Source organism: Anopheles arabiensis, chromosome 2 (genome assembly GCF_016920715.1).
Source record: "Anopheles arabiensis isolate DONGOLA chromosome 2, AaraD3, whole genome shotgun sequence".
Classification (NCBI taxonomy): Eukaryota; Metazoa; Arthropoda; class Insecta; order Diptera; family Culicidae; genus Anopheles; species Anopheles arabiensis.
Genome location: NC_053517.1, coordinates 13,979,736 through 14,004,736, shown reverse-complemented (window position 1 = coordinate 14,004,736; position 25,001 = coordinate 13,979,736). Strand labels below are relative to the sequence as shown.

At 47.3% G+C, this 25,001-nt stretch overlaps 2 protein-coding genes across 15 annotated transcripts in view; one reads left to right on the top strand and one right to left on the bottom strand.

Annotated features, from left to right (window-relative positions):
• The window catches only part of LOC120895890 (interference hedgehog-like), an 80,534-nt gene extending 59,217 nt beyond the window's left edge, over nucleotides 1–21,317 (bottom strand). For 7 of the 13 annotated variants that reach the window (XM_040299613.1, XM_040299614.1, XM_040299616.1 and 4 more), the window contains exons 1-3: nucleotides 21,175–21,316; nucleotides 19,356–19,855; nucleotides 2,262–2,266 (exon numbers count right to left, since the gene is read on the bottom strand). The gene's annotated coding sequence lies outside the window, so the exon portion shown is untranslated. Of the gene's footprint in view, nucleotides 1–2,014; nucleotides 2,192–2,225; nucleotides 2,267–19,355; nucleotides 19,856–21,168 lie in introns of those variants that run through there. The other 6 variants (XM_040299606.1, XM_040299612.1, XM_040299610.1 and 3 more) reach the window with 5 other exon arrangements.
• A 1,145-nt stretch (nucleotides 21,318–22,462) lies between these two features.
• Nucleotides 22,463–24,651, top strand: LOC120895897. Of its 2 annotated transcripts, none has more exons than XM_040299631.1 (5): nucleotides 22,463–22,752; nucleotides 22,921–23,086; nucleotides 23,198–23,378; nucleotides 23,464–23,676; nucleotides 23,752–24,651. In XM_040299631.1, the coding sequence occupies exons 2-5, from the start codon at nucleotides 22,991–22,993 to the stop codon at nucleotides 24,054–24,056; spliced, it is 795 nt and encodes a 264-aa protein (XP_040155565.1). In that variant the 5' UTR covers nucleotides 22,463–22,752; nucleotides 22,921–22,990; the 3' UTR covers nucleotides 24,057–24,651. The 2 variants fall into 2 exon arrangements, with proteins under 2 accessions (XP_040155565.1, XP_040155564.1); XM_040299630.1 differs by having other exon boundaries at nucleotides 22,463–22,756.
• Nucleotides 24,652–25,001: the final 350 nt, after the last annotated feature.

The window sequence follows — 25,001 nt, the reverse complement described above, 5'->3', positions numbered from 1 at the left end:
TACCGTGGTCGTTTGTTAACACTGGTTCCTTTCTGCTAGCCTTTGTTGTTTTTTTTTTTGGTTCTGTTAATTATCAAATGTAGATAAAAAAGCCAATTAACTCTTCAACCTCCCTGCCATGCAAACGAAAATGCCCCGCCGGTACAAAGAGAGAGAGAATTTGCTTTACATTCTATTTTCGATCTGTTTGTTGGCTTAAGCTGCAGAATTATTCGAGCGCTTTTGTGTATTTGCTACAAGCAAACACAAAACTCTACCCACCTACGCCGTAAAATGGGATGACAAATTTCAAACCAAACGATCACCTTCCTCACGGTTCGTGCAAGCGTTCCACGCAATATAGCGTGAAATTCATGATCTTTGCTTGCGAATAAAATCTTATTTTATAGTATTTTAACGATCCTTACACAGCGCCCCGTTAAGGAAACACGATCGATCTAGCGTTTCGATGGATTTAGCGACTTTGTAGCAGATTGTACCTCGTCTTCGTGCGACTATGACCTACAGTATCTAAGCACAGTGGTTGTAGTTGATACACTGGAAAATGGAAATGGAACCCTTCAAGAATGTAATTATTGCTACCGTAATGCACTTCAACCGCGCCGAAACGCTGCTGCAACACTTTGGCGAATCCTGTCACAAATTTTGTTGTTAAAACCATAGCCCCATCATAATGGAATTTCCACCTTCATTAACCTTCTAGCAACACACCTACCCAGAGTCCCTAGACTGCTGCGGTAAGGAATTATCGGTAATAAAGTTAGCTAGACGATAGACCATGCGAACACAGCGGCTCCGAGCGAGAAAATGAAGGAAAATGCACACGAAGGAAACTCTGCCAAAAGGTGTGGTTTGCACAGTAGTGACGGGGCGGCGCGCCCGGTACCACACACAAGCCGTGATCGTTCAGCCGCGTTAATCTCATTAATTAAATGTTTGTTTTGGCTGCCGCGGGTAAGTGCTTTCCGCGACCGTCCCCAACCCGTCAAGCTCGCCAAGAAGCGAAAATGGTTGGTCGGCTTACTACCCCGCCCTTCTACCCCAAGGTGGTTTTCACCAGCATCACTACCGTTACCGTTCCCTTTCGCACCGGTTCGAAACGCAAGATCAAGTCGTGAAGTAGCAGTAGCGGTTGACGTGCGGCTACTGTTCGTGCGGTACACTTCGAAAAGGTAAACTAATTTTTCTCACCAGGAAACTCTCACCAGGCCAGAGTCTAGCAGCTTCGTTCGCATGTTTAAGACATGTTTTAAGCATTATCTCGAACTTGGCCCCAGCAGCACACAGACACACACACAAACCACAACCACAAGGAGAGCCAAACGGTCTTTCTTATGTGCCTCGCACAAGACGTCAAGACGAGTTTGATGGACAACTCGGAACGGCTAGTAGAACGAGCTAGGTTGCTGGTTACCCATCCTGCACGTCACCTTCGATCGGCAAACGGAGTGAGGGGACGCGCAAGCGGCGCTACTCGTGACATCCCATCTGCTAAATTAAACCTGATTTCCCGAAAGTTTGGTGGGTATAAAGCTACTACCACAGGGAACTAACTTATGTACTTAGAGTTTTCATGTCACAATTCACACTTTTACGAGCAAATTATGAACACGAAGCTATGGCACAATAAGAAGGCTCCGTTTGCTGATTTAAAGAGAGGAACTTCTTGGCAAACAGACACATACAACGAGGAAGACACGCACGAGACTACTCGTACGATCAATGACATTTCCCCAGAAAAGATTTTCGGTTGATGTCAACAATTTTGACAAGAACCAAGTAACAGAACACCAGCAACAACAAAAAATGAAGCAAAAACCAATAAAAAAAAGGCAACAACAAGTCCTCACCCGGTATGTAATATTCAAACACAATCCTCCCACCACTCTCTCTCTCGGTGGACTAACGCACCCGAATTCTACACCCCATGGGTTGGAATGGGGCGAAGAGCGAAGGTTCTGGCGAAACTCGAGCTTCCAACTTGTTTGTTAGTTATGCAAATCAATACACTTACCGCGTTTGTGTTCTTTTGTGTGTGCGTGTTGTGTGTTATTGTAGCTTTTTTTCTTCTTCTTCTTCCTTGCTATTGCGCTACTGACTCCCTCCTCCCCTCGAATTCCTGTGTACGTGTCATCTTCCCATACTACTACTACCACTACTGCTACTACTGCCTCTACTACTGTTGCTGGAATTATTTATGGCACAAACGTCCCCCGAAAACGAACCTTTTGAACACCAACCAGCAGGACAACCTCGCTTACCTCGCCTGCAAACGACAACGGAGAAAGAGAATAAAAAAAACACATATATAGTAAGCATTTGGAAGGTGAGTGGAAGAAGGTTAAGAGAGTGTAAGAAACGAGTCAATATTTGATGAACTTCACAGCGGCCGAAATCGGGTTGTAATGGCAAAATGAAACATTAATCAAAACGATTTAAGCGTAGTAGCAGCTCATTGCTTTTCCCTCTCACACACACACACAAACAAGCGCCACATTTTTTTTATCGCAAAACGTAACCCAGAGCGAGCATCCCAGACACAGAGCCGCAGCACCGTTTGATCGTTATTTCCCTCCACCTCGGTGGGCTTATCTAGCAGCAGGCTCTAGCAGGGCCAATGGTAGAAGTGGACGATAAAATATTGCCTACTTTATTGTCTCGCGTGGACAAATAACGTTTCGAGCGGTTTATATACCAATGCCGATGTATCCAAATGAAATCTAAACCGGATGGATGGAAGAAAGTTTCTATCGGAAGGAGAAAGGAGGGGAACGAATGAAAAAAATCCCCCCTCAAACGAACGAACGAGAACGAGAAGCACCTGTTTGTCTAACAAACAGTTTCTAAACCTTCAGACAGACCCGACCCAACCCGACCCGATGCGAGGTAAAACGCTTCTTGAGGCATCAATCATTTCTTTATTTATCTTTACCATCTCTTCCACCCCCCCCCCCCCCCCTCTCGGTGCTAGATATCGTTTGGGCTGGTGGGTCATAAAAAACAGGCACCTTCTGCACGCCGACAAGTCCGACGAATAGTTTAAGGCCTCCAGTTTCAGCCCCCAGCGCACGATAAGAAACGATAACCTCTCGTCCCCTTCGTTTGGGAACCTTACAAAAAGTCTACCCCCTCAAAAGGCCGCTGGCAGAAACTATGTCGGAACTATGTGTTGATAACTCCACACACTCACTCATGTAACATATTAAACAAGAAATTCCATCTCGCAAGGAGACCTCGTGGAAAGTCGCACCCCAACGCAAGATACGTAGTTTGCCGATACGATAGCAACCATACCGTGGCAGAATACGGTACAGTGCTTGTCACCTGTCGCTAGAACAAGTGCGAGGACATGATAAACCGAACTCCGAACCGCCGATTACAACACGCTTGGACAGTCCGCCGCATTGATTAATTCGCCCAATGCTTTTGAGGGTTCTCTGTTTGGAGTTCAGCTCAGAAGAACGCTTCTTTGGAAATTTCGGGTTTTAAGACTTTTAATCCTCCCGTTTTCAAATGCACAGAAGGTGAGACTTTATTTATCACCAAAACTTCAATTCGGGACGGTTCAAACCCATTTCAAATAGCTTCCAGTCCCCGGTCGAGCTGCTCGGCGCGCTACTCGTAAAACCTTGCTTTATGTCGTTCCTCCCGCCGTTCCCGTCGTGCCCGGGATATTAACATTCGTGTCGCCACCATTTGTTTAGCCGAGGTGTTATCCGTGTTTTAATTTCCCCCATTCCCTCCAGCGCCGTGCTTTTAATGCCGTACGGTCGTTCGGCTGTGTTGTTTGGTGTCCTTCAGGGACGCCGACACTCGGAGGTTTCGGCCGTTGGGCTGACCAGACACCGACAACACCGAGGCAACCAACGGCAGCAGCAGCGAACGAACGACCAAACAAGTTACTCCCATTAACCGGTCCCTTCACCGTCAGCAAAAGCAGAAACTAACAACATTTCAGCTGACAACGGGGCTGAAACGCTGAGCACACAAACTGGAACTCCGAGAGATAAAAGGCACTGCCAGACCCAGAACATTGCCCGTTGCCCATTGCCCGTGGACGCAAGCTGCTGGAAACACCGATCGAGCCCGCTCATACAACCTGGAACGCAGCCGAAGGTCAAGTTCTCGTGGGTATTCTTCATCTTCCCATCGGAACGGTGAACCAGTTCTAAATAAACACCACACCATCCACAACACCGCTGGTAACGCTGAAGGGTCATACTGGGCCCCTTTTGCCCGCTGCCCCGCTACCCAAAAGCGAAGCGAAGCTGTCGGACATGTGAGGACTTGTTAATTGCTTCGCGTCTTCTCCTACCACACAAATACACATTCTACCGCGGTCAAGCTTGCGGTCGATGGGTCAGTCGTCGTCAAGGGCTTAAATCTTTACTAATTTCCTCAACCCTCAACCGTGGACAGGGCAGTTCGAGCGACATTAGAAACGGAGAAACTTGTGCTGCCCGATCCAATGCGTTTCTAAAATCGCCGGAAACGCGCGCTCCAACACACGCGTTCTTGTCGGAGCGGCATCGTAAAACCTGCTAACAAACGATCGAACGCTTTACGGGTTTTTCGGCTCTACGAAGGTGACACTCCTACGACACCGGGTGAGATCCGTACGTAGCGACACTTTCCCATTCTTCTCCAAATTCCATCTCGTAACCCCGTTTCGAAAACGGAATGCTGCTGACAACGGACGCTTATGGCTTTATGGCGTAATTCGATCCGGAAGTTTCCTCAACGGTCGTGGGGAGAGGAGGGGGGGTGGGGTTGTCGCAGCGCGCGTTCTTCGCTGAATGTATGCTTTTCTGGTGGGAATGCCGGCTGTCGGCAGGTATGTTTCGGGGGTCGTGTTTCATTCATGAATGGCTCGCGGTGGGCGAACGTGGGCCCCTTCGTTCAGGGCTGCCTGGGCTGCATCAGCATTCATTCAAATTTATCGCAGTGGCTGTGGTGGCTCGAGGATTCGTGCCCTCAACAATTTACGATTATCTTCGTGCACCTGTGCTCCGTCGCTGGGGAGGGGGGGGGGGGGAAGGGAGGACTCGAAGATGGTGCAAGTGTGATAAAACATGTGCTAAACATGTCATAATAGAGCTAGAAAAGCATTTTTTTCCTCCATTTCGTTACTAGCCATGAGGAGGACCAATTTTTGAGGTAGCTTTTTTACGGGATTACAAGAGTTTTGTAAGAATAAATTGCAGAGATATTGAAGCTCCCTGCCAGATCCAGTTTGTGTGGTGCAGACATAAGAAATCGTATGTTTATGGCTATTCCAGCTCAAAAATCCTGGTCACGGCACCAACATAGAAATCTCCAACAAGAAGGTTTTCAATTCTATTTATATTTGCTTTTTTCTTTTTTGTATGTAGAGATAGAATAAGACTCTATTAAGGTAGACACTTAGTTCAACAATTCCAAATCGTTCTACCATTTATCCATTTTTTATCAAAATAGTAACAGTTTTCATTCAAATCTTCCCACAGTCACAAAGTTAAAGCCCTACAATCTGCACAAAATCATACTGCAATCCATCCAATCCCTTACTTATCCCTTTCAGCATTTAAAACTTCACAACTTTATCCCACAAACAACACAAACACATACACACACAGCAGTGTTCCCGAGTGACGCTTGGGGTAGCAACGGTTTTGCAGCATTATATCATGAACCCGCCCAAACCTTTCCGGTTGCGGAACTGTAAATTTTGGCCGCCTTAAGACACATCAATCACCGATCCTGTGTCACCGGTTGCAATCATCGCACAGCGAAACACAACCTCATACACACAGGCACAGAGAAAACCGAAAGCCAAACAGAAAAAATATATGCTGATCTGATGCTGATGCGGTCGTCGGGTGCGCTCGCTCGCTTCACCCGACTGCAGCGAACGCGCGTGCCATTGCGTATACGCAGCGCGCTCGCACACACGCACTAAACAATCCGTCACCCTTGTCGCATGTTTACTTATGCTGCCGCCCTCGCGGCACGTAATATCGCGTTAACTTTTCACACACAAACACACACCCACCCATCAAGCCCGGCCTCGACGTAATTGGGGCGAGTAAACAATATTTCAATCATCACCCACCATTTCCGCTGCGGGCTGTGTCGCTCGCCCGGCGCGGCCAAAAGGGAGCAAACTTTCTGGTATCCCTCACCAAACCGATGCTAACCATGTGTGTGTGTGTGTTTTCTTTTTTTGCTACATCGTTACTTAAAATCTCATACCGCAGGATGGTTTGTTTTTATTTCGCTGTCAACAAAATAAAGCCACACAAGGTACAGAAGGGGGAAAGTAGTAGAAGATGGGAAGCAAACAGCGCCACCGATCGAATCGAAAGTTCTTGATCCGATTGCCGTGCGATTCGGCATCGGCCTCGTCAGCAGCAGCACCGGCAGTATCATCAGCATAATGCTCTGAAGGTGCGTTACAATTCCCCCAGCATCATCATCATCTTCATCATCGACGTCGATGCCAGCCATGCTTTGGCTGCGATGCACATTAAACTAACGGTCGTCGTCTTCGTCTTCGTCACTAATGGAGGCACCGGGGGCCTGCTTTGATCTTTGAGCCACATATCCCTCCCACGGAATGTTGGCCCGTTTGAACAGGAAAGCCTACAACACGATTGCAAGAACGCTGTGGCTCGCTGTGGTCGGAGTGCTCCGCCCTTAAAATAGGGAAGGAAAGAAATTCGATTTAACAGCAGAAGCCGGCCGGGACCGGGAAGCTGAAACAAGCTCCGTACGTGCAGCATCGTAACATCATTACATCGACAGCGTTACACAAAACGAGCTAGCGAGACGCTTAGCTTACGGGAGAGTCATTTGGGAAGCGACTTTTTTTGATGAACTAGCGAATTTGTCTAAATCGTAGCAAAGTGGGTTTATGTTTTTTTTTGTGTGGTGCTGCTCTGCGTGCTCTGGAGGAAAAACAATTACATGCTGTGAAAAAACGGGGGGATCAACCCACCGTCAAACACAGATGACATTAACAGGGAAGTAAACAGACGCGCTAACGACTTCCAAAAATCTGGCACGCAATTTGTGCAGTATTGTTGTACGTTTGTTTACCTGAATAAATAATCTTTTCATAGTATTACATAGCTTTGTTTAAATAATCTGAACCATGTGTTAACCTCCAACGATTGCACCGCACAATCAGTTGTGTAAAAAGCTAAAGAAACTCTTAATAAATCATGCAAAACTGCTTCCACCAGCTGTTTGTTTGTTTATGTTTCGTTCCCTCCGCCCTCCGTCTGCTTCACATTCAATCGAATCTAGTTCGGTGCGCTCTCCACTTCTAGATTGATCTTTCCTTCCATTGCTTCAAATCGTTCAACACCCGGCACGATCAAGTCACCAAGAGGGCGGTCAAGTACGCCTTGTCAAGTGTGCGCAACGCACAGCAGATCCGCAGACGAAACCGAAAATAGATTATCTCTGCCGAAAATCACAACCAACGGCAGCAAAAGAAAAAACGACCACTTCGCCCGTGCAAAGTATGTCCTTCGCGCGGTTCAAGCTAGCAGATCGAACAGCACACTTAATCGTATCACCCCATCCCCATCCTCCCCATATGCTGCGCTGGTTCATTCACGCACGCACGGGCATAGATGGTCGCGCTCGGCCAGACCTTGGCTCACTTATACGCCGGCCAACCCCTCAAGCTCGTTACTGCCCATCAATCCTTCGACAGGGCGGCAATAGCATCGCAACATCGTTGAAATCTCTCACACACACACATACACGTAAGTTGTGTAACGCCGCGTTACACCTTCTTCGCACCACCGCACGAAGGGACAACTCTTCAAGCACGCCGATCATTCATCATACTGCACACGATGATTGGGGGCCACGTGGGGCGAGAGCACACCTGAGCAGAACCATTCTGCACAGGTAGAAAGAAGGGGAGAGGGAAGAGGGCTTTCTTTTCGCCACTTAAACCGCCCAACCCGGTGAGTGGCGATATAGAATCGATTGATGTTAAGTAATGCCGAGTGCGCGCGTCAAGTGGAAAGAGCCGTAAATGATGATTTGACATTTCCTTCAAATCCACTTCAAATCAAGCGTTATAAAACGGAGCAGGAAAAGTGTGTGGAATACACGCTTTTCCTGTTCGCTTTTGATGTCGGCGGAAGAAGTGGCTCTGATTGTGCAACCCCAATCCTCCCCAATATGTCCTTATGGTTCGATCTACGAAGGAATTTATGCTTCATATCACACACTCCAAACAAGTGAGGAATTGAGGTGTCCAGATATTCTTTCCAAATATCCAAAAATACATAAAATAGACCGAAAAAAGGCCCTTTAAAAAGGATAAAATCAAACCTTGAACTTACACAAACGGAAGCACCTTAAAGACCCCGGACAGCCCAATTACACGAGCCTCTCCAATTAATAACCTTTATGCGTACCTTGTTCGTTCGCCCCAAAGGGGTTTGTAACGCAACTGATCCAGAAATTGGCAATTGGATTGAAATGACTTGAACCCGCCACTAAACAGCTTAATTAGCTTCCCCTCGTAGCGCAACCCACCCCTGAGCTTCTAGCCCTCTTAAAGCCCCAACAATGTGTCGCTTGCCGAGATGCCGTTTGCTTTCATTTCAACACCCGGAACACCATTGCACCAATGGACATTGGAAAAATTTTCAAATTAATTAACGTAGGTACGTAGGCCCAAAAGCGAGGTAGCGAGCCCAACACTTCCTAATTGAAATCAGACATTGCGTTCGCTTCACATTTCTCGCCCACCCAAACAAACCACCTTTAGCGCGCCAATCAACCGAAACACCGGGAGAGGGGGGGGCGCGTTTCATTACCGAAAAATCCTACGCTTAGTCAACACATGCGCCAATCAGGGCTGAACAAATAGTGTCCCCCCGTTGGTCTGTCCACAGTGGTCGTGCTGGTCTGTGATCCCTTTTTTTACTGCTACTAGGTACTACGACTACTACCAATTCGATTCCAGCGACTCCCAAACAAAACCTTCTTTGGCTCGTCCTTTTACCAACGAGACGAGGCACACACACAGACACAAACACACACACAGCATACCGACACGGTCACGCTCCGGGCTAATGATGTTTGCCGTTGTGAAAAAAAGGGAAACCCTCCCCTTTTTCGTCTGAGCTACGTGCCCTTTTTCCCTATCTGATCTTTCATTTTCTGTGTTTGGGGAATCCTTTTTTTTGCGCTCTTTATCAACAAAAAAAAAGTAAAGCAAACGAACTGATTCTGATCAATGCACCATGGGACGAATTTTCACCACCTTTCCCCACCCCCATTAATGCTTCGTTTGATCCCGAGCGAAGAAGCGATTTTTCTCTCCTTGCACAGACCGATCTGTCGACGCGGCCGATGGTTTGTGAAATCTTCGCGAACCGTAGAGTGCGCCGCCGAGCCCCAGTTCCCATGAGCATCGTCGTCATCGTCATAAGCCTGCATAAGAATCCAATAATTCCGCACCTCTTCATAGCGCATTTGTACGCCCAGCCAAACCTCCTCCCAAACCCAAAACCCCACTACGTGCACAACGCTGTTGCGAATGCTGTTGTTGGCCGTCGTCTTATCAGCTTGGAACGGGGAACGGGGGCTCGCCGTGCTTCAATTGCTACCGAAACTGCAACTGAACACACACACATAAACACACAACTGCAGCTTTGGTTGATGCGGGGGACTTTGCTTGCACAGTTTGTTAAGATACGATAGCAAAGGCAAGCAGGAGGCGACGACGACGACGACGAGATGCTCCCGAATGGAAGCGTGCCTTTGCGCACGTAGTCCACCGGCTAAGGGCATGTGCCAAGCACCGGGGTATGGGTAAACGAGATACTCTACTCACTCACTCGTTGGCAAGTGACAAACTGTTACCGCGTTTAACCCTTGACAAGTTGTTTGGGATGATTTAAAAAAACGTAGGCCGCAAAACAACTATCTATCTTATCGTGAAAGCGGTTGCAAAGATAAGACAAATTGCTATTAATTGAGTTATTATTTAATAACCGGTTTATGATTGATTTTCTTTTAAACAAACAGGTTTGAGAATTTTTTAGTTAGAGAGTGGAAGATAGATTAAATCAGTCCTTCTTGTTTGAAAATAAGTTCTAAACATTTTGGGGGGAGTTCAAGTCAGGATTCGAACAAACGTCATTCAGCTTATCAGTCGAGCGCGTAGCTAACTACACTGTCTGCACCACTATCATACGGAGAAGATAAAACGCCAATAAAAGCTCAGATTCAGGCAAGCATTTTTAATTTTCCAGAGGCAATTTATTTGCCATTTATTTTTCTTCTTATTTTAACTTAATGTTAACATATTATCTATACCAACATATTTCTTTCAGAAAACAAAATCATTTACATAAAAAAAACCCACTCGATGCTATAAAGGGTTCACTAGCGCCACAAACCTCGGTGCGAAAAGTTCGGTTCAAGTGCATCGTTCACATGCTAAAGCACCCGTCTGCCCCGTTGCCAAACAAATATACCACCCACCCTTGGGGACCGCCTGTCTCAATCTGCCGTCCTAGTTTGGTTAAACTGACTCCAAAAACGAAGGGAACGAACCCTCCATCTAGGATCAAAAGCAAAATAACACACATAAACGCCAAAATAGAGCGAGAAAGAGAGAGAGACAGATCAGGCTAGTGTCTGGGGGTAGCATAGTAGCACCCCCAAAATGCGCAACTTGAAGCACGAATTTTAAAATTTACCCATCCATCCGTCACGTACTACCGCCGTCGGTCGTACTTTTCGTGGCCTGGCAAGAAAAATCAAGCTGCAAGAAAAGCGAAAGAACGAACGAATGAAGGCTTGTGGCCACAATATCTCTCCTTCCTCCCGGATTGCTGTTTTTGGCCCACCATTCCCCACCCCAGGAGCCCTGTGCTGTCGGAGGTACATTTGTGGCAACGAATGTAAACATCGACTGTTTATGCTTTTCCATATCATAGTGGAGACTGGAAGGGGTAACGCTACAAGGGCTCTGGGAACGAGGTCTGGGAAAGTGCAAGTCCGTGATCCTAGATGCAATGCACCAACCGGGCTCCGGGTATTTGCAATCTTTATTGCATTGCCAGTACTGCAACCGCGCGCTCTGCGTCATGTTTCATCGTCGTCACTTCTCCCTTCGTGTTGGAAAGCTTGGAGACGTGTGAAGAAGCCACGTTTCTTAAAGATTCAACGTTTTGAATGGCCCACTGTGTTGGGTTGGAAGGCGCATGGAGGATTTGTCAAAAACTGTACTTGGGAAAGAGCGCTTTTGCCCAAAACAGCAAACACTCATCGCCCTGTGTCCCATTCCCTTCTCGCTTGCCGATGGGTCGAACGATGCTGCCAGCGGGTGCAAACAACGAAAATGATTCACAACCACATAGCCTCCCTATTTTAGGGGGGTTTTTCGGCCTCAGTGTCTGCTGGGGGAGGGGTTCTTTTGGGCCATGTTTCTCGGTCAATAACCGACGAGAAAAATATCGCAAACACGATGCATTATTTCGTGCACTGTTTGATGAAGAGACTTTATTTGTAAATAAAGAAACACCTTTTAACAACACGTTGCCGTTGGGCAGAGGTGGCCAATGTTTGGCTGCCAGCAATCACACCGCACCAAAATGCTACAAAATGTGCAACAGTTTAACCCCCCTCCCCGCCAAAAAAAAAAAAAACAAGTCAAACAAAACGGTGCAACCAAAGCCCGAAACGCCAATCCATCTCGCTCCAAGCCAAACCAAGGCTTGGCCAATGAACCACCACCACCATCACTGGGAGGTTTCACAAATTGCGACAGACATTTTGCAAACAGCAAATACCAATAAAAATCCATCAAATGGCCTTTCCGTGTACCAGGGTGGGGCGTTTGTTTTTCTGCGCCCTGTCCGCAGGAAACAGTCCCGAACGCTCCCGCCCCACCAAACATTGGATTCCGACGTTGGAATTAAAACTGTGCATCGGTAGCAATCAATCGATGGCATGGGGCAGCGGAATGCAGTTCGTATTTTATGTACGTGTGTGTGTGTGTGTGTGTGTGTGTGTGTGTGTGTGTGAACCAGAACCGGAACCTGGATGCAATCAAACTGGCTTGTAATATTTGCACTGACCGGAAGCATTACATTCGGGGCAGCAGCCCGTCCGCTCTGCTCGTCTCAGGAAATGGGCACAGGGGTAAAAGCGAAATTGCGAATCTCTTGATATATTATCAAGCCATTCCTTCACTTTCCAACCCACACCGGTTTAACGATCATCCCACCGGGGTGCAACGGACGACAACTGCTCGGGTATCAAAGTCAATCCGTTGGGGTTTTTTTTTTGGTTCTCAAACGAGTGCAAACATATCGCTCCATTCGAGATTGCTCACACACACACATACAAAATCTCTTTTCGAGGCCGGTAATCCATTCGGTCGCAAAATATGGACCGGATGATATTTGTTTTTTTTAGCACGGACGATATCAACCGAAGAAATCGCTCGTTAATGCAATTTTAATGCACTTCCACACACACACACACACACAGCACTGCGGGGCGGGGATGGCAAACTGGCAGGCTGGCTGGCTGGGTGAGTAATGTGGGTGACAATTTGAATTGTTCTTTTTTTTTTGTTCTACCGGTCCGAGGATTGGTTTGACCGATGGTTTCACTCCTCTAGCGGTTGTCCACGGTTTCCTCCCCCCAGAAGTGCAAGTGAATAATGGGGCGAGTAAATTGTCTAAAGTGGAAATGGCATAAAATGCATTTGTCGGAAATAAATCTTGCGAACGTTGCTTGCGAGAGTGTGTGTGTGTGTGCGTGAAGCAAGTGTCTGTTTGTCGTCGGGAATCCGGTTCGAAGGACCAAAAAGTCGTATGGTCAGCAGATAATCTTCAGTTTGATTGCTGAAGCAAAAGTCGTGCTCAGTTGATGTAAATACCTGACCTTTGGGCCAACGAAGAAACATGTTGAATACTTCCATTGAGGTTAAGTTCATTGATTGTAGCAAAATAATCAAATTCTTGTACGTTACATCCAACACACTTCCTCTCTAATTCTTCCCATCCCCAGCTAAAGGTGGGAATTTCGCTTCCACCACCTTCCAAATCAATGCATTCGCCCGCTTTGCAACCTTTCCTTCAAGAGCAGCGCATTCCTCTAACAAGCTAACACCTCCCGTCAAGTGGTATATCGGTTAAGATCACTCGAAAAAGCGATGGGAATACGGGAACGGCGAAGAATATTGCCATGAAAATCCACCGGTCCGATCATTACAAACCAAACATTGGCCAGTATGTAAACAATCTTCAACGCGCGCCCTCTCAATCCCAATCCTCCATCCATCAAGAAGACCCGATAGATCGGCGCATCGGCAATCACGGCGAACCCTTTAAATCCGCTTGGCTGGCTACAATAGGTGGTTTGTGCTCAACCGAACCGAACATGTGTGTGTATTCAGGGCGTGCGAATGTGGAGGGTGTTGAAGTGTTGACAAAATCGATACGTGATCAAGTGACCGTGTCGGAGATGGGAATGATATCATGCCGAGGGAAGCAAAACAAGACTTTGAGAACTCGAACTCAAAATCTATTGTGGCATTGATTTGCGCTAATAAAAGCACAAACGGAGGAGCAAAAATCGTTCGATTACAATCAAAACATTCCAGCAAATGTAGCATTTTCCAAAGCACAAACTTTTGAAAAGAAAACATTTCCCCCACAAGGTAATGAAACGTTGGTTAAAAACTTTTCTCTATCATTTCATTTTGGTGCTCGAATCGACTTGGCTCAAACGCTCAATTCCTTCTACCTGCCTCAGCTGCAACACACTCCACACTTCGATTGGGGATAAAGCGATCGATCGTAATAAATTATATTTTGCCAACCCCGCAAGGAGCTGGCAAGGATGAAAGACAAACAGACGAGCCCGTGACGCGGGCGGAGCGAATGAGGGAAAACTTAACGCAAACACGTGCACCTAATCCTTTCGAAACCGGTGCGCTGGAATCGTTTCGTTTCGTTACCATGTGGAGCGCACCAAACGCGCCATCCATCGTGCGATTGCTGCTCCACCACTGTTTGCACGCTGGCAGGAGGAAGTCGAAGGATCGATATTGAATGATTCAAAACCGGAACTCACTTCAAACTATTACACGCGAAAGGAATAGTTCATCGCAATATGAGCAATGGCGACGATTCGACTTCGACTTTCAGCTTCATCACTTTTATTACTTTAAAAATTGAATTCTCAGCACTGTAATACCACAGTGCTTTTGAAGTGGAATCTCTACTCGATCCTAGCCCGATGATTTGCGGTGGCTAGAGGGGAAAGGGCTTCGATTGATGATGGGATTGTTGCCTCCACGCCCTTGCTGGCGTTGTGTGAAACAAAGTTTTGTCGATCACTTTTCTCACCGCTTTTCCACCTCGCCGGCAGTGCACACACACAATGGGATTTCATCAACAATCGTGCCTGTGGTAGAAGCACACACAACCACCAATGTTATGCTTGCATCGCATTTTCCGAGTGCCGAGAAAGCTTTCCCATGCACACAGGTACTCTCAACATCCTTTAAGCAACGTTCAACAAATAAGCAACCGCGAAAGCCAACCAGCGCCACACCCGATGCATCAGGTTAAGCCGATTGAAGAGTGCTCGAGTGGGGAGCCTTTTCACAGTCACACTTCTTGCGGTTGCATACACAGTTCGTCAGTGTGTGTGTGTGTGTGCGAGTGTGAAACGAAGGAAATGGAAAACCCCATGAATGCATCAAAGGCTTCAAAAGCTCGAAGCTTGAGGGCACTTCTGGCCAGCTCTTCCCGCCAGGTGACAGCAAAGCAAAACGCTAACGTTTGCGGACATGCAACCCATGCAAATGATAATGCTCTTAAGTTGATAAGGTCCAATCAAGCCGTCAATCAGCCGGCCGGCCGGCCGGTACACGCAACTAGGCGCGCTCCGCAGCCAGGCAGCAGCGCGGTTAAAATGGGGCGGACATAAGAAACAAACAAAAAACCCGAGCAGAATGCCTGACAGACAACGATGGTCAGGGTAATTTGGCAAGCAAAAAGAGGTGCGTAAAAAAATAAAGGAGCTACAACAAGCCAACAAGCCAACAGGCCGACCAGGACGGATTGATTCGTTCGGGTACGATCGAATGCTGTAGACAAAGCAAAAGGCATTATTTATGTTATTTTGCTAGTAACTAAAAGACAGTTAAGATAACATTAGATTCACTTTAAGTCGTGATCATTCTGACACAAATCCCTCTCTCTCTCTTTCTGTGTCTAATTTTAACTTCCTGTAAGCTTCCTGGAACTCCTGGTGGAGCGACGATCCCCAATTTGGAAACGATTAATTTTAGAAGCAACCGTGCAACAAAAAATCCCCCCCAATCCAAGCCATTGACCCAGCAACCCAGCAAAGCATTCGGTGGAAAGAATGTCTGTTTGCGGTCGCCTAACCCTAGTGCGGCATCATTCCGGCGTCATTCCTCCCCCCTCCCCCGCTCGAATTCGCTACAGCGCGCATACCTTCCCTGTTGCTTTGGGTGTGGTAATTATCGGGTTGTTACCGAATCACATCCCTTTTTGCACGGTATTTATCTTCACCACCAACACCACACCACGATCAACCCCAATTTGATTTTGGCGTGCTCAAAAGGCAAAAAAAGGAACGGCGCCCGTGCACTGAACAGTTGAGAAGGTTTTTCGGAAGAAGCTAGCCGCCAACGGTCCCAACAATCACATTTACTGCTGCATCGTCGTCGTACGGGGCTCTTCATTCACTGCTTTGACAAAACACAGATCCTCCTGGGCCAGATCCACCGCGTGCCCGAGTAGCCAAGCGCGTTGAAGAAGCGCACCCCGACACGAAACGAAAGACACACCCTGGCAACAGGAAACGAACCCGATAATGACACAAAACTGCCTGTGTGTGTTGGTGTGCGCTCACTAGCAGCATTAAGCAACTCGTTTCTTCATTTTTTTCAATGCAGACACACTAAAAGAAGGAAAGCAGATGGACACGAACTGAACGAAGCAGACGACAGACAGAGCACCGGCATTGGCTCAAGTTGATGAGTCGGTTTTTGGTGCGCGATCTCCTGCGGCGGGGTGCGCACACTAGTGATGGGTAAGGATGGCCAAAAATCTGGAGTCGACTCCGATCCAGCTTCGATAATTTCGGAACCAACTCCGGAAGGTCGGTTTCGCCCAGCATTATCCGGAGACGTTCTGAATAGTCTGAAAACGACCAGAATCGCCCGAAATCGACCTGAATTGAAGTCGTCCGGAGTCGTCCGGAGTTGCCTGGAGTCACCTAGAGTGGGAGTCTATCGAAATCGGAGTCATCCAAAATTGGAGTCGTCCGAAATCAGAGTCGGCCTGAGTCGGACGGAGTCGGCGCTCGAAACAAAGGCCTGCAAACGAAGAAGCACATTGCATCGGACGGCTCAGGTTGACTCTGATCAAATCCGATTCCGGTCGACTTCGGGAATTCCGAATGTCTTAAACTCCAGTCGACTCCGGATGACTTCAGACGACTCCCGGACGACTTCAGACGACTCCGGAGGACTCCAGACGACTCCCGACGACCTCGGATGGCTCCACACGACTTCGGATGACTCCGGACGACCTCGGATGACTCCGGACGACTCCAGAAGACTCTGACACCAGGCGGAACTAATGGTTCCCCTTTTGCCGGAGTCGGAATCTGACTAACAATAGTCGGATCAGAATCATGGATGCGCTCCAGAGAGCACATCACTATAGCGCATTCCCCCAACACACCCGACAGCCTAAAAGGATTGCTGGCGTCGTCGATAGTGTGCATAACAAGCTTCGGCGTATGTATTCTGCACAGCGCATTCTCTTCCCCACCGGAGTGCGTGTGTAGAGAGGGAGATGCTGATGGTTTGCCGTGGCGGAAGGGTTCGTCGCTTTGTTCTTGCTTCATTATGTGGGCCGCTTATTTGCGCTTCTTGCGGGGCAGGATTTTTGTTCTTTTTTGGTATTTTGCTTTCATTTTGCAACAACCAGCGAAACCAGAACAAGTGAACAAGGATAACGAACCGAACCGAGGCTGGGGCGGCCCTCTGATCACATCGTCAAGCGGGCAGGCGGGCAGGCAGACAGCAGCAGCAGTATGCTGTTTCGCATACGATCGTCGTCATGCTGGGCCGGCAACGTACTATAAAAAAAAAACGCAGCCCCAGGCAGCAGGGAATGAAAAGGGAGCATTTCTCCCTCCTTTCAGGAGGCTTCGTTTTGGGTATGAATTTCAACGCAAAATTGCTCACAAACACACACACACACACACACACCCTTCCTCGGAGGGCTCGGAGCCTGCGGATGACACTCGATCGTGTGTATGCGTGTGTTTGTATATCGCTTGCACGCCACAACACCAAATGTACCGTGTCATCGATGTTGATCGGTACTGCGCGGTATGGCAAAAAGCGTCAAAGCGCACACACGCAGCACGCACAAACATTGCCGATCGTTTAACAAATCTTCGATCGCACGACGGGCACGATCGGGCGGGAAAGGTGAATTGGTGCCTGTCCCACTACCCCCGCTGGGACGGACCCATTCTCAAGTCCTCTGTTGCGGCATTCGCTTTGTAGTTTGCGGTGCAATATTCAAAGTCACTTGCAGCCGCTGCTGCTGCTGCTGCAACAACAAAACGCATCGTAACCGTAGCGAAATGGAGGAAGAAAAAAACACCTATCGTCCCACTCTGTTAACGTGTGTGTGTGATAGGGATAAGAATTGTCACCGTTGCAGAACCTGCAAAACGGGATGAACGGTGTGGAAGTGTTTACGCTTGGTGTGGCCTAAACTCGTACGTAAGCAGTCAATTCGTGTCGCACCGTTTACATTCGCTACGCGGTGGGTTTCCCGCAAACCATTCAATAACTAACGCCCGTTCGTTTTTCACATCAAAGGTTTTGTTTGGAATGTTTTTTTGTTGTTGTTGCTCAATTCGTTTTGCTTGAGGAAAAGCGGCACATAAAGGATTTGTTTTGTGTCAATAGATTTCTAAGACTTATATGCGATTGTGATTGTAATAAATGTGGGTTAGAAGATTTGTAAAAGCATAGTAGAACAACAACACAAAAATGTAAAACAATTTATTTTACTACAGGTAATATCACCTTTTAAAATAAGGAATATGCTCATCAAATAAAAGCAGTAAATAGTTTAATTTGAATTGAGCTGAATTGCATTCTAGAAGCTAAAATTTGAACGTATTTAATGCAAAACATTCAATTTATTAACGTCTATTACGATGAATAGTTAATGGAAATGATGCTTCCAATCATCCTTTAGGTGATTTTCTTTTTTTTATGAGCTAAAACTTTATTCCCTAAAGATGTACAACAAAACACCTCATACAACCCTAATTGTTCTGCTTTTACTCTCCCAACTTGTCCCATCACAGAGGCCGACACCCGGAAAGCCCTCGCCCTTGTGCACGGTGCCGCTGCCTCCTCTCCTTCTCTCTCTCTCTCTTTCTCTCTCCTCATCCACCCATTCATACCGGATCGAATCCGGGCTAGATCGATTCGTTTCATCGGTCGATATTGTACTCGATACTTGATCGTGCTTTCTTTCGCTCGGAATTCTGCCCCGCAGACGGCAGGCTCTTTTCCCGTCCTTCATTCTCCCGTTTTCTTAAACCTTTTCCACACACACACACCCAAACACAAAGAGCAGAGAAGAAACAGAACAGACGGACGGAGAAGCAACCCATTAATACTGATACCTTGCCAGCGCGGTATGAAACGATCGCCGGGGAACGTTGGTGCCCCAAAAAAAAAAAGCCCAGGCACAGCAGAAAGCCAAGACGAAACCAAGAAGGAAGAAAATTTAAAAGAAAAGGAAAAGAATTTTCTTCCGATGCTGGCAACCGCTCTGCCGCACATCCTCCGATTGCACCTTCCGTACACTCCAGTGGAAGCTGTGTAGCGTTTTTCCTTCTCTTTCTCTCCTTCATCCTTTAAGATCGTCGTGCTTTCGTTTGCCGTTTGCCCATATGATTCCCACAACACGGCGGGACGCTAAAATCTTGCACCAAACAGCAACACCACTACCACTACTATGAAACTGAAAACAACCCCGGCACCGGGCCATGCATTCCTGAGCCCCGTCGGGTGTATGTGTGCGTGTGCATCGTGCACGCATACCAACGCTAAAACGTCAAGATCACGGCGTCAAGACACGGGAGATGATGTACTTTTTGTTGTGCTGTTGTTTGCGAATGCTCCAATCAAAACTACTCGGAGACAATGCAAACCAACACACATTTCATTAATCTTACTTGCTTGTTGGGGGATTGCTAAGAGAGAGAAGGCTAATAGGAAAAAGTGGCCCAAAACTAACCTCTTTTGAGCGAAACAAACCATCGGCCACGATCGTCGTATTCTCTGGTGAGGTTTGTTGTCTCTGCTTGTTGTCTTCCACACCGTACACAATCGTTGTTTTTATATGTTTTTGTGTACACCACCGTCAAACACTAAACTAAACACATTTAATACCCATCCACCCACACTCGTACGCACACTCTAATACGCACACACAGTATACACTGCACTGCGCTCTTTACGCTATGCGATGAGACACATCAACACACACACCAAACCACACTGCTCATTGATTGATGCTATTTCATCGCACCAGCGATCGACGTCATTGAGACAGTGAGCGCGCATTAGCAGAACATCGCCACAGGCAAATCAAACACGCACACACACACACACACCGCACAACGCCGCTGGCACGAATCTCGTCACCGTGCGTGCACTACACACTAAACTACACGCACATACACTCACACACTGTGAACAAACAACTCGGGAAGAGATACGCACGTGTGCACTCGGCTAGGGAAGATCGGGCGAAACAAGAGGTTGAATGAAATCACTCTGAAAACGTCACAGGCCGTGTGCGGTGATCAGTGTGTGTGAGAGAGAGAGAGGGAAAGAGAGATCGTTGCGAGCGAATGGCTAGCAAATGATCGCTTCTGTGTGTGTACGTTTGTAGTCTTTTTGCTTCGAACGCTTTCGTGCGCCTGAACGTTTCGACCGGTTTCGGGTTCCGGTGGGTTTGTGCTTCCTTTCAAAACATCGCCCTACACACACACACATACACACACACACGCAGTCATGATCGAACGAGTTATTAGAAGGTTAAGAAGAGCAGCTCGAAAGCTTCACTCAACCTGATGATCATTTGTAACTGATCGTTTTCGTTTCTGTGTGTGTGTGTGTGTGTGTGTAGCGCATTTTAAGGAGAATACTGTAATGCGATTCCTCTCCAATGCAAACAGCAACACCACGCACACATACAACACCGCACACACACAAACAAAAAGAAAACAAAAAAACATCGCCAGGCCTGGCCGGGGCAACTGCTTTTGGGTGTAAAAATACCATCACCATCCGCTACAGCGATGACAGAGATCGGGGAAAGATCGCCGCCGATCTAACGCACACAAGCGGCAAACGGCGGCAGTGCAAAACACACAAGAAAGCAAAAATATCACAGCACAGCTAAAACAAAACACAACGCACGAGAAGGATAGCGGCCTTTTACACAATCGCATAAAGTTTAATCTTTTTTGTGCACTTTTACCAACATTTTTGTGGCAAATCTCTTTTCAACCGCTGCGTGGGAACAGGGCAACTGGGCGCACTGCGTTGCCTTGGAAACGTTTTTGTGTGTAAAAATGGCTTGCCCAAAATTGGCCAAAAATTCTAGTGTTTGTTATGAGCGGACGCGTTCCGCTGTCGCAACCGTTGACGGCACATTTGAAGGTTTGTTAGTTGTTTACCGTATTCAGCGGGCGACTGTTTTCGAAAAAAAGGTACCGTTTTTTGTTTTTTTGGAGTATATTTTTAAAAACACTCCAACGTTTTGGATAAGCAAAAACCACACTGCAACACTTTTTTCTGTGGGAAATGATGGGTGACTGGGTTTTTTTTTTTTCGATAGTTTCCTTAGCATGGTGTAATCGCATAACTTTTAAAATATTTGTAATACACAGTCACACAGTAATCTCCACTTGCTAGTAACACTTTTTCTTCTCCTTGCCTAAAACACGCTGATTGTTTCGATCGTTACTCTTCATTCAATCAAACCCACACACGAATGCGTGATAATTTAAATTTATCCCCCCCTTTAAAAACACACTCACACTCACTTGCACTTGCCACCAACCCGTCCGTCGATCGCACCTGATCACGGGATCATTCACGCCGGCAGAATTTTCCTACTGATCCGTTGCCCAGGCTTCGGGAGATACGTACGCGGCGAAATACACTTTGAAAGTAGTGCCCGAGCGTACAGCGAAACCTGCCCGTACGTCCGTTCGGATGTTGCGAGAGAGAGCGAGCGATCGAGAGGAAGAGAGATGTGAGACAGAGAGAAGGAGAGCGCACACCGTTCGTTTGCCGGGCGCGTGTAGCATAGCACCAGCATAAAATCATCGTCCGTATAGACGCAGTAGAGAGAGTGAGACGGTGAGATACAGAGAGAGCGAGATAGAGAGCAATTATTTTGTTCTTTGCACTCTCTCTCTCTACTCGTACGCATCGCACCGGCACGCCGGTCAGCTTGGAACGTAAGAAAGAGCGAAACAGAATGAGAGCAGCACTGGCTGCATCGCACTCGCACACTGCGAGAGCGATGAGAGTTATTTGCGGAGAGCGTTCGCTAAAGCGTGGTTTAGACTTCGCCAGCATCCAAATTGTGATATTTTGCAGTAGAGTTGAAATAAAAATTCTACAAAAAAAAATATATGAATGTGTTTAGTCAGGGCCTTAATTTTGTGTTGAATTGTTTAAATCGAACTTCCTCTGTTTTATTCAATAATATGAAATACCAATAGACAGAGAAATTAATTATTACACAAGTGCAGTATTTAGCATTTTTAGCTCTTAAGTTTTTATGTTAACTTGTTACTTTCACTATTTCTATAAACCGATTACATTTCATTGTTTCTCCAATTAAGCAATTAATCTTAGAAATCGCAACAGATCAATCCAATGAACCCGAGACACAAACCCCATTTTGTCGACTTTTGTCGACCAACCATGTTGTGCGCTTAAGCTGTCTGTTCACGTTTTCCTACCAACAAAAATAATTGAAAAATAAAATAATTCAAAAAAATCAAAAAAAAAATTAATCAAAACTTTGGTACAAAGCAATAAATCCTTTTAAGAAAATTTTAAAACACATGTTCAACATGCTCTTGAGGATGATTTTTTTAATGTCATTGGCTGCGTGTTTTATAACCCAGCGATTCCACTCGTTTTTTCGATTGTTTACGTTCACAAAAACCCCACGAACACGACCCGCTCCAACCACAACGGCGCATGCTCCATGAATAAAAACATTACACACATCCCTCCCCCAGACAATCCCTTTCCCCGCAAACCCACTACCAGAGCAAGCCGCAAACCGAAAACCGAAGGACGACTCGATTCGATTTTTGTTCCCATCAGTCACGATGTAACTCTCTTCCAGCTAGGGACACAAACACAAACACCTCCGGGAACCTGCTGCTGCTGGATCTGCTGCGTTCTCCGGCAAAGAAAGTGCTTCGTTTTGGTGCTACTAGTGCTACTAGTTACAGACCGTAACTTGCAACACACCTTTCGTGTTTTCAACCGCTTTTGCAGCCCGTTTGCTTCCAAAGAGAACCAAGAAGCGAGAAGGCGAAAAAAACCAGGCGCCTCCATAGCAACTGCAAGGCACACTGCGCCATTTTCCGTACTCGGTCGGTAAGAAAGGGTAGAGAACTATAGTGTCGCAAAAAAGAAACGCACGCACACACACACACACAGCAACCCCTTTCCATAGCATCCTTTGTTCTGATTTGCTGGAAGCGCGTTCCTCATCCTAACATCCTGCATGCCATTCCTCTTTTGCCATTCTCCGGTGACAGGAAGTTGTCGATAATAATCATCACCAGAGCGCTCGGCACTGGCAGCAGCCGAACACCAGGCCACAGCAAAATGCAGCTCGTTAATCGAATCATCGAGGCCGTCAACTTGCCGCTGTCGCCCAAATATCTGCGCGTCACGGCCATTCTCATCGCCATCTATAAAGTGGTAAGCGCGCTCTGGCGGTTGGGACAATTTCCGCTCGAACCGTTGCGGTGCATCGCATCGCAAGTTTTATTACGTGCACATTATACAACCCCCTTCCCGCTTCCATTCCAGCTGACGGCACACGTGTTCCTGTTTGTGATGCTGCTCGGGCTGGCGCATGCCGAGGAGATGAGCACCATCCTGCAGATGAGCATCGCCGACCAGAAGGATGGCGAGTACATCTGGACGACGAGCGAGCAGGAGGAGTCGATCAACGAGTGGCGCTTCAAGTCCGCGGAAAAGCTCGCTTCCGGTAGGTTAAGTGTTTTTTTTTGGGGTGGCTAGGGTCGTAAAACTGGTAGAATTTAATGTCCCAACTCGGGTTTCCCATTTTGCAGTGACGCTTTGCGTGCTTTACATCGGCACAACGGTGGCCACCATCTATGTGCTGAGCTGTCTGGGGCTTTTGATCGGTACGCTTCGCAACCGGCACGAGTTCTTCATCCCCTGGATGGTGGTGGACTTCTTCGGTACGCTTGCCATCGGGTCGGTGGTGCTGGCGTGCGGCTGCAATGACTCCACCTACCAATACGTGGCCGAATGGGAGTACTGTAAGGAGCGCCGGAAACTGTTTACCTTGTCTCTCGTTGCTACTCTCTCACCTACCCCTCTTTCCTCTATTTCAGGGGGTTTCTGCACGATCATGTTCATCTTCAACGCAACCGTCTGGTGCGTCATCCGGCTCTTCTACAAGAATCTCGTCCACATGACCAAGCTGCGCGAGGTAGCGATCGTGGCGATTCCGTGCCCGGTTGCTGTACCGCCGACCGCAAACGGGGCCTGCAGCAACACCACTACCAGTAGCACCACCAACACCGGCAAATGCCCCAACGGCATACCGCATCACTATCGCAAGGAGAACATGCACCTGAGCGACGGTGGACTGAAGCACATTCTCTTCGATGCCAACGAGGCCAACTATCTGGTGTAAGCGGCGGTGTGAGCCGGCCGAGCGAGTCACAGTTTGGCGACAGTTTTGGGCGTCTTTGTGCACGCACAAATGGCAAAGATCGCGATAGTGGAATGGTAAATTATTTGCTGTGAAAAGGAGGACGACGAAAGAGCTCTGGAAGAGTTCCATCTCTCTCTCTCTCTCTCTCTCTCTCTCTGTCCTCCCATTGATTGTTAATCAATCATCATCAACCATAAAACTGAATTTTACTGTTGTTAGCTGTTGGCCCACAGGCAGACAGGCAGGCTTGCGTAGTTGGATCCTTCTGCTTCCTTCGCGTCCCTCCCATTGGAACGTTCCGAATTGTGCCGTGTGTGGTTGTCTCGTTGTCTCTCCCCCTGGATTGGTGGGGTGAAATGGGAGTAGGGAGGGTGTGGGGTGATTTTGTGCAAAGAGCGAACGATTTGCAAATTTAGACACATTGGTTTTGCTAACAGACAAAAAAAAACGATACAAGCAGCAGCACGTCACAAGCGCGCGCGGCTGCACTAGCTGTTTTGTTGTATTGGAATATGTAGTAGAGGAAAATCTCCTATAATAAAAAAATTACCAATAACTGGATGGATTAACCTTGGGTAAAGGTGTTGGCTTTTAAGGTGTAGAAGAGAAGGTCATCCGAGAAGAACTAATCCAATTGCTTCAAGTCTCAAAGGAAGTCGTCGAGCACATCACATCACATTGGAATTTTGGAAGTCATCATGATGATCATCCCTGCACACTGTCGGTACGCTTTGTTTTGAAGATTTTTATTATTTACTCAACATTCGTATTCGGTACCACCGATCCACTGCACAGTGGCTTAGAAGAACAGCTCCTACCATTAGTCTAGCCCTTTCACGATCTTCGATCGATCTGTATCTTCTCTCTGCTCGTGCCCGTGCGATTGTATAGTGTTTGACAAGCTGTCGGACTGTGTGTGTGTGT

Excerpts from the sequence above, each read along its gene's own strand:
- LOC120895897 (XM_040299631.1), top strand. The coding sequence starts at position 22,991 with ATGCAGCTCGTTAATCGAATCATCGAGGCCGTCAACTTGCCGCTGTCG. Across the intron at positions 23,087-23,197 it reads TCATCGCCATCTATAAAGTG|CTGACGGCACACGTGTTCCT; the intron begins GTAAGCGCGCTC and ends CTTCCATTCCAG. Across the intron at positions 23,379-23,463 it reads CGCGGAAAAGCTCGCTTCCG|TGACGCTTTGCGTGCTTTAC; the intron begins GTAGGTTAAGTG and ends CCCATTTTGCAG.